Genomic DNA, 13,256 nt, shown 5'->3' on the forward strand with positions numbered 1-13,256 from the left:
TCTGTAACTGGAGCTGCCCCTAAATATAAAGCTTTCAAGAGTAAAAGTTCCAAGTATGACGTAATCAGTGTTTCTTCCTGCTTTTCTTTGTTGGGGGACAAGAAAGGAGATGACAACAACGTTCCTTCAGCTCAAACTTGACCCTTCAGTGCTGCGAGAAACAACTTTTTTTTAAATGGAACATGTTTTAATGGATTAATAGTATTGCAAGTTCCTCTGACCCAGATTTTCCTGGATCAAGAGCCTGGCTGTCATTAGGGAAAACAACTTCGCTTTCTTGGAAATCTATCCAAGACGCGGGAAAATGGCTGGAGCATCAAAAATCTCTCTCTCCACAGGACAATATTTAGGATACTTAGGATAGCTGAAATGCTATCAGAAAGAAACTTCTCTTTTTTCTGTTAATCAATAATTGTTGCTTGGTGTCACAATATGGTTCACAATTGTCAGTTAGCACAAGATCCCAACATTTTGGGTATTTGCACTATAGACCAAGCACATTTTTTGGCCATCAGAAAATGGCATGCTTATGCAATACAACTTTAGATTTATTGGCATGTACTTTTGCTGCTTCAATCAAGTTTACAAAAAGAGCGTTTATTCTGAAATCATGCTTTCTCCCACAGACAGTAATAACCCAAATAGCTCATAGTTGTCCCGTGGTATTTTATGCAACAAAGTGAGTTCCCTCAAATACCTGTAAATTTGCATGTGGCCAGAAACCTCAGGTTATGGTCAACGTGCCTCACCTCAAAAGGTGACAGAGGATGGACGTGGAGCTGCACAAACACATCCGTCCTGACAAACTGATGGATGCTGAACAGCACGACAGGCTGGCGAGCCTGGACAAAGCTAAGAACAGGCAGGAGGAGCTGGATTTGTGGGTGTGTTCTGGGAGGAAGATGGGGCAACTGGGAGCCAGGGAAGTAAGAGCTGGCTTGAACTCGAGCTGCTTGGGAGGGCCACACGAAAACCTCTGGGTTTATGGGAGGAGCCCTCTGACTGCTGGGAGAGGCAAAGACCCGAACGCCAGCACTGGACTCTTGACCTCCGGTTGTCATCGCCTGCTCTTTCCTCACTCGGGGAAGGAGAAGCAGCTCCTTGGGCATCATGCATCACATCTGCTAGAACGCAAGTGTCTCTGTTGGTTTGCCAAACTCGAGAGCGGCAAGTAAAGCATGTGATGTTGGGCAGCCATGGCAATTGCTGTATTATATTTGTCTTATTCTGAGAGCCAAACAAGAGGCGTCTTGATGCCCATCTTGCTGAGGTCATCTGATCCCAGCGGGCTTTCCTGCCCAAGTGCAGGCGGGCTGGATGTGATGCTGGCAGACACGGACTCAAGGATGTGTAAGGTCCCATCCAGCCCCTAACAGCTATGAAACCACCCTGCAGGCAGCCTTGCATTTCTTTTATTCCAGTTGTCTCCTGGTTGTACGACACGTAGCAGTTTCCTGGAAGTTGCCAGAAAAAAACGGAATACTAGCCTTGGAGTGGCTAGGATTCCATATCTTCGTTTCAAAATCCAAACCACTTTTTCAGCAATACTTATTCCATAAAGGCATAGACCAACGTATGTAACATTTTAATAAGAAAAGGATATGTGTAATTACCAAAAGAAGTCACAGAGGAGCTAGCCCTAAAAAATCCCCTGTAATTCATATGCTAACTTCAGCACAAATGTATTGTGCTTTATACAATGTTAAAGACACCCTGCATGCAGCCAAGAATTTCATACAAATGTACTATGCAATTTATAGCCAGAAGCCTGTAATATCCTTGTAAATTGACTGTTTTCTCCCCACCCCCGGCCCCCATCAGCAGCACCTATGCACATCAACAATAGCAGATCTAAGAGCATCAGGGAATGTATGACCGTGAGGCTCTGCATGACAAGCTGCTGCAAAAACAACAACTTCCTGGTAAGGATTCGGGAATGAATATCAAGTGAAATGACTTATAGCAGCAGTTCCCAATCTGTGGTACAGGTGCCACCAGCGATACGCAGACAACCTGACAGTGGTACGCATTAACAGATGTATTATAATTACTTTACATGACTAAAATCTGCTGGTGGTACGTAAGGCTGAACTGAAAAAATTGCTGGTGGTACGTAAGGTTGTATCGTTTTAAACTGGTGGTGCCCAATCTGTCAGAGTTTGGGAACCACGGACTTATAGGAAGAAACTGTAGGCGTGATCTCAAAGTCAGTGCTTACGACTCCAATACAGGCAACAAAGCAACCAGCTTTGTGCATTTCCAATTTGTAAAACTAGAGAAGCGGTGAAAACTGAACAGCGTCGGTCTCAACAGGATTGTAGTTCATCGTGGCACCATAGCACCAGACAAGTGAGCTGCAGAGAGGCAAGGCTAGCGAGCTGATGTGTTACCATCTGATCTCCTACATGCAAGTCATTTGACTAGATGTTCAGCACGAACATGATGTTTCATTTGACTGATGTTCAGCATCAAAGTGACAATTTGGGGTTTGGATGCCACCTGGAAAAGCATGTAAGAACTGTCATCCTTGGTCAGCCCTGGGGTTTACCTAGCATACCACTCTGTCTCCAACAACAGCCAGTGCCTGCTACGTTGGAGGAAGATGCAGCAGTCCTACCACGGACAAGTGTGGGATAATCTGCTCCTCAAAGGAGGTCTCGCTGTGGTTTCTGACAAAGAGGGTTCACCTTAAACCCTGAAGCGGGAGGGTCACTGTACCACCTAGAAGCATTATCATGCATTCTAACAACTTGGAAGATTCTTAAAATCCATTTAAATGCCTGATCCCTTTTAAAATCTTACTAAATTCTTGGCCTCAACTGCCTTCTGTAAAAAGTGCCTCTGAAACTGGCTGACTTTGGTTATTTAATTATAATTTTGCAATGCACATGCAACTTACCCAAGTAAGAATATTTTTCAAGCCAGTTCAGGCATCTGTCAGAGCTGAAATTCATAGCAACAATTCAAAACTCAGGGATCAGATCAGCGCCACAGAACGCAGCACTTGATAGGAAGTTATACATTTCCTCTTTCATAAAAGCTAGATAGTGTCCTCTGCCTCTAGGACCAGGTTAGAGCCGGCGTCCAGAACCTGCATACTTACACCTCGGATTTCACTTGACCCATCACCACTTCATACCTAATGCTACAAATTCTGGGTGATTTATAGTCTGCTACTCTGGACCCACAGTCCAGCTCCTTCCTATAGCCAGCCTTTTGTTCCACCACTTGTGTGCACACAACCATCAAGTGACAGTCCTTTGGTGGTAAACAGAGAACTTTTTGCCAGACCTAGTTTAATCCTCACACCTTTAGAAAATGCTCCTTAACATTCATGATTTTAAACCTATTCTTTCCTGTCAAAAACCACTTTAGGGCTTTTTGTTTGTTTGTTCAAGATGAGAAAGATCAGACAAATTGACACAGTGTAAAGCAGCAAATGCACGTAGAAGGATTTCAAGTTTTAAAGAGCACAAAACTAGCTCTCTTTAAGAAATCCATTAAAATGAAAGCGTCGCTAACCTAACTCATTGCAATGAGATCCACTCTTCAGGACTTAATCCATTCTAGCTCATTAAATGCAGCCAATTTCCACCCTGGGTTAGGAGGGAAAACATACCTAATTTGTAGTCTGGAATAAAATTCACTAACAGCTAATCACGTAGGCACAGGCAATAAACAGGGAAGGACAAGGAGAATAAAAGCCACAGGACTTGAGCCTCTCAGCAGGAAGCCTGCATGTATTCTTCAGAGATGACTGCACGTAAGCAATGGTGCAGCCTATGCAGAGAGGACCAAGGAGATAAAACCACTGCTACCACCCGGACGCCCGACTCCGGGGACCTGGCCCTAGTGCGCTCTGCCTTTACTCTGATACTGGCCATTTTGTTAAGAAAACAAAAAAAAAAGTCAACCTGCTAATACACTGCAGGTACTGCGAGGGGCATACGCATCGAATAAAATACTTCTGTTGCTCTCACGTCACAAGGCATCCATCCTCTGAACTGAGGAACATGGTTCTGCACTTTGTCACACGCTCAGCCTGCTGGTTTATGTCAGGGGAACGGGAGAAACACTCGGGGTCAACACAGCTCCCACTCCATTGCCACCTGGCCCACCATCAAGTGACCACTGCTCACCGACCCCAGACCTGGGGAATTCCTCACCAACTGCTGCAACGTCAAACACGCCTCCAGAGACATCCAGAAGAGTGGCACTTTCATTTGGAAATGACTGTTGGTTAGCGTAAAAACCGTCTCCAGCCGCAGCAGGGAGCTCTGCCCAGCTGTAAAACAACTAGATTTCAATCAAAGCTTAATGGGAATACTCTCAGGATGCCATCTTCAGCTCTGCACAGTTTACAGCATATGGCACTTTCATCTTCATCACCTCCATCTAACGACAACAAGCAGGTCAGACGCTTTCAGTACTGCAGGGAGAATCTGGTCGGGAGCATCCTTATTAACTTGCTATCGAGTTGCTCAGCACTGTAAACTGCCAACCCTCAGCTGAGGAAATATGGACACTGCAGACTTCATCAGGCAAAACCTCGGCGAGTTCAAGACATTCAGAAAGCAAAACATAACTCGTACCCACTGTGAGGGAAACGAGTGTCAGCAGGCGGATTTTACAGACGCGGAATTGAGGCACAAAGTTGCTGCGTTCCCCAGGAGCACGACCAGAGTCGCTAACAGAATCAGGGGGGGAATCCAGACAGCCCATTTCTCAGTCCATATAACACAGGCTCTGCATTCAAAATCTCACAAAGCTAACAACAACGTTGCAGCAAAAACTGGAATCTTGCTAAAGGAAACGAGGATGATAATTTTGGGGGGGTGTTATAATGTAATGCCTGGTGTCAGAAGAGGCAGGCAAGGTTCTTTGGGTAGATGCAGTATCTTTGATTAGACCAACAGCGTAGCTGGGAAATAGTTTTTTGCAAGCTTTCAGGGGCAATCGTCCTTCTTCAGGCATCGGGAGTCAGAAGAAACACTTATGGCAGCAGAATGTCATTTCATGTGCAAAACAACCACAGAAAAAAGCGGAGCCTTTCTGGCACCCAAACCATGAGTATGAGGGCATTATTACAACCACGCAAGTACTGCACCAATGCAGAGCAAGCATTCATTACACGGCCATTCCTTTTTTCTATTTGCAGCTAGCAGTCTTTGCAATGATTACAGGGGAAGGCGGTGGCATCCCCTATATTTACACTGCCCACCACTTTTCATCAGAGAGGATTCTTGCAGCTGCCAGAACCTCTGTCTCTCTCATGCCTATAACAAGCCTTTGGTATCTGGCAGGGGAACCCGCCGCTTCCCTTTTTCACCTGTATTCCTTAGGAGAATTATGGCCACAAACAAGGAATTAGTGAAAAAACCATGCCATAGCCAAAGTAGCAGCTGCCAGAACAAATATGGCTGGAGTGGCAATGCAAAATCAAGCTGGGGCACAAAATAGGGGTGCAGCAACCTGCAGCAAGTCCAGGGCAGACGGCAGGGGGGTGGCTCAGGCTCCCCACAGTCTCAACCATGCAGTGCACGCCGGCCACCAGTTCTCCCTCCCCAGGCAACAGCTGGACAGGAGCTCACACAACTTCCATCCAGTTTAATTTGGTAAGCACATAGCCTACTTTCAGGAAAACCAGGTCTCTGTCTGCAGAAATCCTGGAGGTTCAGGCTCTGAACCCGATTAAAGAGTCGCGGTGATTGCTAATCACACGTGATGTGAACTGCTTTCATCCTCCTCCTTTTTTTTTAAGTTACAAACACAACATGATGTTAGAAGAATGTTTAGCTTCCAAAGTCAAGCACTGTAAAGTTGGGGTTTTATGCAGACTGAACATGCAACAATTAAAATAAACTGAAGTGTGCTGAAAGTCAGACTTTTCTGCTTGTAAGAGGAGCACACCGTCTTCAAAAGCTCAAGCAGGAAACAGATTCTCATAAAATCTGCAGCATGAATGGCAAGATATAACGTAGCAATTCCAGTTGGTCAAAAAGCAGATGAGAAAAGGGAAAACACCATGGTACAGGATCCAGGTAATAACTTTAACAACTGAATCACTTGCCTGAAGACCCCACCAGTCTCAAGCACAGCCGCGCTGGAGTCCGTCGCGCGCACACGCCCTACGAGGACTGAGTCCTTGTGACAAGTCCATCACTAAACTGAAAGACTCTCAACCCCCCCTTTTAAGCCCCCGCTAATTTTCACAAAAGAGAACTTAATACCTTAAGTCCATCATGTAGGATCTGTCTATCTAGTGAAACAGTTCAGGGATATTGGCTGAAGTCGTATAAAAAATGAAAGGAAAAAGCCATAAAGGGAAAACTAGCATTCCAGGAGGCTACTGAAAAACAGAACTGTGACATTTACTCACGCTAAATATAGGTTACCAAAACGCAACATATCATTGAGTTTCACGCTCTGAAGAATAACTCCACGACACTTCCAATTTTGCAGTTCTCACCAAACTCCACTAGATTTGCCCAACAATGTCTTCATTTTTCCACCTCAACTGGAACGTTCTCCTGTTATAAAAGCCCCGTGTTTTCCGGTTCCAGATTCTGGAGCATTAATGTGTTTTAAAAGACAGCGCCTAGGACGAGAGCCCAAGAGTAAACAAAGGCTCTCGAGTCCCTCCCCAAAACCTCCACGCTCCTTGTGGCCAACACTTTATTTATGGCTAGTGCTGCATTTTGGAGCAGATACCGAGTCTTGCCAAGCCACACGCATCCCTTCCCCTATCCTAATAGGATTTCTGCAGAAACAGCAGCTGAAAAGCCTTTGGAAATGTAAGATCCCAGTTCTGCTGTCCAACCGACTGCAGAACCTGCTCAAGTGCACAGCAATAGTCACTTGAATCTGAACTGCTTTTGATCAAACACTTACATAATATGATACAGAGAGCACATCAGCACAGCCCAAAAGAATCATCTCCTTCATCTGCAACAGCATAAACTATCCACAAGTAAAAGGATCCCATTAGTTCCAGCCCAAATTACTCCTTCCCCTCTGACTGCAGGCACCCGGGAGGAGGAAGACACAGTTACAGGGCAGACCTCGCTGACCGTGCAGGTCTGAAACCATTCTGCTTATTTTTCTCAGCTGGAGGACACCCAGCATGCACTCGCCACTTAAACTGGCCCACACAAGTCTTGATGCCCTCCCCAAAGAGAGAAGCTGCTGAAGCAACGTGCTGTTTAACAGAACAAGCATTAAGAAAGACTTATCCATCTCCGTTAGTCCTGAGCACTTACATGACCTGTACTGAACTTCAACTACAGCACTGATGTTGTGGCCATTATCAACGTCTCTCTCTGCCCAATCTACTACTTGTTCAGTTTGATTATGGGACATCCACAGATCTTACCGCGGGATTTATATTTCCTGTAAAAATAAAGTTTTATCTGAAAAAAAAACACACCATGGCAAAAAAGAGAGGCTTCCCTAAAAGAACAGGACAGTTTCCCAAAAAAAAAAAAAAAAAAAGGTGTGAAAATATCTGAAAATTACCATTTTTCCTGTCTTGAGAAGTGTGGGCACAAGATCCTCAGACCTAGAAGAAACAACAAGCTCCATGCAAGTTCATTCCCTGATGCACAGAGATCTGGAGGTAGGAGTGCTTTATATAAGTCGGGAGGGATTTTTAGATGCTCATGGAAATCTATTTTTGCATCTAAAATGTGAACCATAATTTACCTAAAAATATAAATAACCTAAATCAGAGGGAAAATACCTAAATTTGGAGCTCCTACCCATAAATTACAGGCCTGTGTTGCTTTGGAAGAAGGCATTCTGAAACTGGGAGTTTATATTGGAAATCTCATTTAACAATGAAGAGGTTCTCTTTTTCCGTAATTGATTTTTAAAAGTTAAATCAAACAGACCAGTTCTGCGTTCTAAGGCCGTCCAAGCAATCAGCACAAAACCTGGTACCCAGCAGAGCGGAGTGGAAAATTTCCATCAGAGATCAAAACTGCAGTTTCTGCAAAGCCAGTTTTCCCTCATTCTATAAATTAGAGCCTTACTTACACCTTCGCAACAACACCATCCAGCGAAGAGCAGAAGTCTCTTGTCACACTGAGTGAGCAGGTACAAGTCAATACATACAGGAGATACCAGGTGTTAGAACATACCCTATCTACCATCTCTTTTCAGAGGATAACCTGATTTTAATTCAACTGCGTTAAAAATACTACTCATCATACAAGCTATGTATGTTTGTTAACATATTTACTATCAAACTTAGTTACTGCGTTATAAAGATTGAGACATATGCAGCAAATTATAGAAAAAATAAACTTTACTCCATTCATAGTGGACATCATCTCTACTACAAGTCCTGATTTCCTCTTCCTCTAGACCAGTACAGCTACAACCTGAATACCTGACACATGGAAGGTATTAAATTGTAGCTTATTTTTTTTTTTTTAAATGAAATCTTCATATTTTCCCAAGCAGAAAGCAGCTGTGACCACCTGAAACCTGAGATCCTGCCGTTGTTTCAAGGTAATTTGCACGGTCACAGATCCTCACAGGAGGTGAGAGACTTCATACCAGCTATGAACTGACTGCCCAGAGGAGTTTTCCATCTATTGACTCCTCTGTGAAATCCTATGAAATATGAACTTTCATTTCTACCCAGACCTTTTTACAGTCTTTTCTCCAATGCCTGATGAAGGGTGTTTGTGCCTGAAAGCTTGCAATTCAATAATTTTTTTGCAAAAATCTTGTTCGTCTAATAAAAGATATCATCTCTGCCATGAGTCCCGATTGCCTTTTACTTGACTTTGTACACTTAATGGTTTTTCTAATTGCTCTTCACAACGCATTTCAAATGGACAACTTTTAATTACTAAGAAAGTTATCAGAACTTTTTATATTCTTTTTATCCATACCTTTCATTATTTTTTAAATGGAAGGTACTAAATTGTGCACAATCATCCAGTGTTCTTCAGACTAATTCTTGCTCTCTCTCTCTCCCATTCTTTGGATTGTCGCTCCTCCTTTGTCACTACTTTGGATTGGAAGCTCCTTAGAGCAGGGTATCTTATTACAAGTCCGTACAGTACCTCACACAATGGGGCCCACAATTCTGGAGCTTCTGAACAGTAGAAATGGCTAAGCTTTCGTTTCCACAGAGCGATCAAAACATCAGCCACCACATTAGCGTACTGCATGTTATTCTGTATCCTCATTTCGCTTTTTACTGCTAAGAAGTTACAAGCACAAGGTTGGTATGCATAAGACTGTATACTTCAGCTCCTAAAGGGAATTTTCTAATTGCCCAGCTTTCAACATATCAAATTTTCAATTTAGAAATGCAAACAGGAATGGGGATATTTAAGACTGCAAATCCCAAAACACAAGCAACTCTTCCAATGATCACTTGTGGCTCTTCATATACAATGTTCATTTTTCAATAGCATGTGATAAATACGTCTTTGCTGACGTCACGCGTGACTCGACACATACCGCAAGGGGCTTCCATGTTCCTGTGACTCCTTAAAACTGACTGCTCATGTGGCTCCTGAGCCAAACAGGATGGACTGTCACAGGATTAGGTTATTAACCTCCCAATGTACAATGATCGGACACATCAAATTAAACAGCAATTTCCACACTATCATTTCGCTGCTTAAAACTGAGTTAACAATAAATATTTGGGTGACAAAACACAACATTCAGAGAATTTGCTTTTAGTAAAATAGCAAATATTTTAGCAAAATGTTTTGGTCCTCAAAAGAAAACCAACTGAAAACAAACCAACCTGAGCTCTGTAAAAAAAGTCCTCGACAGGCTCGAGTCCTAGAGCGAGCTCTGCAAGGGTGCAGGACGCTGCCGTCTCCCAGAGCGCCCTGCAGCGCGGGGCTCAGGTGTTAGGCTCTGTTTTATCACTAACCCGCTTCAAGACGAGGGTGTTCCACTAAAAAGGGCCCCTCGTTCCAGGGCAAAGATCGCTTCCTACAAACACGTATACGCTATAAATCCCCTGCTCACTTGCACTCGTTACGAACCACCATGAAGGGAACAGAAAGCCAGTTCTACACGGCTCTCAGCGCATCAGTAGTACTCACAGCCTTGCTGAGCACAGTTCAAATCTCATGCTTTACAGCTTGAGACAATGGCCTTTGGAGGTCAGGAAGGGTTTTTTTCCCCCGATGCAAAACTGGCTACAAAAAAGCATCTAGGGACAAGAAACCAGTGCTCTGAGCTAGGTTCTCAGGTTTCTCAGGTTCCAGGCCTGATGCGTCTTCATAGCTGCACAGTTGGTCGGGTCGGAAAGGACCTGAACAGATCATCAAGTGCGACCCCCTGCCATGGCAGGAAAGAGCACTGGGGTCAAACGACCCCGGCAAGGTGATTGCCCAGCCTCCTTCTGAAGACCCCCAGGGTAGGAGCCAGCACCACTTCCCTTGGAAGTTGGTTCCAGATCCTAGCCGCCCTGACAGTGAAGTAGTGCCTCCTGATGTGTAGTCTGGATCTACTCTCAGTCAGCTTGTGACCATTATTCTTTGTTACCCCTGGTAGGGCTCGGGGGAACAGGGACTCTCCCATTGTCGCTGGTCCCCCTAGGCAAGTTTGTAGATGGCCACCAGATCCCCTCTCCTCCTCCTCTTGTGGAGGCTGAACAGGTTCAGGTCCCATAATTTCTCCTCGTAGGGCCTGCTGTGCTGACCCCTGATCATGCGGGTGGCCTCCTCTGGGCCCTCTCCATGCTGTCCACATCCCTCCTGAAGTGCGGCGCCCAGAACTGGACGCAGTACTCCAGCTGCAGCCTGACCAGTGCCGCATAGAGGGGGAGGATCACCTCCTTGGACCTGCTCGTGATGCATCTGTGGATGCACGACAAGGTGCTTCCTGACCGCGTCCCCACACTGTCGGCCCATGTTCATTTTGGCATCAAGAGTGACTCCAAGATCCCTTTCTGCCTCTGCACTGATGAGAAGGGAGTTCCCCAGCCTGTAGGTGTGCTGCTGGTTCTTCCCCCCCCAGGTGCAGCACCTTGCACTTGTCAGTGTTGAACCCGATCCTGTTCTCTTCAGCTCACCCCTGTCACCTGTCCAGGTCTAGTTGCAGCCTGTCCCTCTCCTCTAGTGTGCCCACTTCCCCCCACATCTTTCTTAGTGTCTTGCTTGTACGCTCCCAGTCCAACAATCAACATATTCATGTTCCCTCCCCCACCTTTTGCTCTGAAGCAAAGAACGAGGATTGTCAGGGCGAACCCCACTTATGCAGTTCCCTTCTACTGTGGGGAACTCGATCGAGCACTGGTACCATTTTGGTCTACTCTGTTCCCTGCCTTTGCCATTAAACCATTCGATGTCCCGAGGACCATGCGGCTTCTGCCTAACCCAAGACAAGCAGATGCCATACAGATGCAACTGGGTGCAACGTAGTGACCTGTGAGACACCAGGTCAGAGCATTAATCTAATGGTACCTTCCAGTCTTAAACTCTATAAAAAAGGCTAAAAAAAATAAAACTTTTCATACTCAACATGCTAGTTCAAGCGATAGAAGTGTTCTGCTTTGCGCAGAACTCTCTTCAGCACCAACAACAGTAGAATAAGTAAAATCTGTTTGCAAGATAGAATATGACAACATGGTAGGGAAAATATTACCCTAGTGCTCAAAGCATTGTAAACAGCGGAATATAAAATACGAAAAAGTCCTGTTCAGTGTCCTTTTAATTAAAAGTTAACACTAAATGAAAACAAATGTCAAGATTCCCCCAATACTTAAGAACTTTATTTTTTACTTAGAAGCACTAGAATATGTTACTGTTTAAAATTAAAAGCTCAGCAGGCACAACTGTTTGTACCAAAGATGCCTGCCTACTCTGGGGATGGACACAGCACATGTACTTAAAACAGACCAACCCTGATATGCCAAAAGTCATCTGGCAGGTAGAAAGCGCACACGACTGTACTTAGTTTTGTGCACGCAGAGCGCTTCCACTAGAACAGCTGGAATTCAGCAAGCACATGCTGAAACGTGAGGGCGCAGAAGTCAAGCCTACAGTGCACATATCATGTCTGGCTTGCACAGGGTCTTTACACAGCCCCCATAACACACCCAGATCTAAGCTTTTCTTAGTGACAAGTGCTATCCTTACTGGCTGTAGAGACAGCCGCCCAAATGTGACCCAAGTAGAAACCAGTCTCACAATGCTGGCCGGATGCGCGGACAGGCTGCAGGTGACTGAAGCACGAGTACCACCACCCCTATACAAGCTCGCGACAGGATCAGCTGTAAAGATGCCACTTCCATGCATCTCTCAACTGTTCCCCCGCGCGTCGACCCCGTGCAGGGAACGACGAGGGCGACTGGGAGCGAAGCCGCTGAATGGGGAGAGCTGGATGTCACGACAGAAGGAACAACAGGAAAGGTGCCAGAAGATGTGAGAGACAGAAACAGAGAAGGCAAGATGGAGAAGGACGAGAAACGAAATAGAGGAGGAGGAAGCAGATTTTCTGACGGGGTGACAGCAAATACAGGAGCGCAGCCATCTAAAGTGGCGGCATGTGGGGTCATGACTTTTGAGTAGTACCTGCCAAATCACTCCCCAACGTCAGGGCGAGATCCAATGGGATCCAGTAGGGGCACGACGCCCTACCTTGAGCTGGAAGTGATCAACAAGCAACATGGCGCTCTCCCCTGCATGTGCTGGCGTCCCCAAGAACGTGTTGTGGATGGAGGCGGCCACGCTACCAAGATCCAGTCACAGCCGGGATTACACGAGGAAGCTCCACCAGCAGGACCTGCCGTTTGCACCAGTGCGGTTGTGGTCCACAGTCCACGTCGTCTCCTACTGACACCCCCTATGTTGCTGCACCGCTACTGCCCCGTTCGGGTGGCCCGCGGTCCGGAGCCGGCGTGGGCGCACCTGTGACACCCCACAGCACGGCGCAACGCCTCCTCCGCGGGCGCCCTCCTGGCTCCGCTCGCCTCCGGCACGAGGGACCTGCAGCCGCGAGCGCAGTGCCACGCCGCAGTGGGTCACGGGTTGCGGGCAACCTTTCAACACAGACTCTCCTTTAAAAGCGTGCAGGTGTGCTCCGAGGTGTCCGAGCTCCAGCCTGCGCGGGGCTGCTTGGGCCCCCCTGCCCTGCCACCTGGGCCGCGACCGGGACTGGGACCTGGACCTGCCCGAGACGGGGACCGTCCGGCCGCGCTCAGGAGCGGGCGCTGGGAGGGAGGGAGCAGGGCGAGGATCGCTGGGCGACCCAACCCCGCGGCTGAGCAACAGCGG

The 13,256-nt window shown here is 46.3% G+C and overlaps 1 protein-coding gene across 1 annotated transcript in view; it reads right to left on the reverse strand.

Annotated features, from left to right (window-relative positions):
- TTC28 (tetratricopeptide repeat domain 28) overlaps positions 1 to 13,043 on the reverse strand; it is a 252,570-nt gene extending 239,527 nt beyond the window's left edge. The window contains exon 1 of the mRNA XM_025199735.1: positions 12,621 to 13,043. Within this exon, the coding sequence (XP_025055520.1) occupies positions 12,621 to 12,650 (30 nt within the window). The 5' untranslated portion in view covers positions 12,651 to 13,043. The remainder of the gene's footprint in view (positions 1 to 12,620) is intronic.
- Between the last annotated feature and the right edge of the window lie 213 nt (positions 13,044 to 13,256).

The sequence above is a fragment of the Alligator sinensis genome, unplaced genomic scaffold (assembly GCF_000455745.1).
Source record: "Alligator sinensis unplaced genomic scaffold, ASM45574v1 scaffold628_2, whole genome shotgun sequence".
Taxonomy (NCBI): Eukaryota; Metazoa; Chordata; order Crocodylia; family Alligatoridae; genus Alligator; species Alligator sinensis.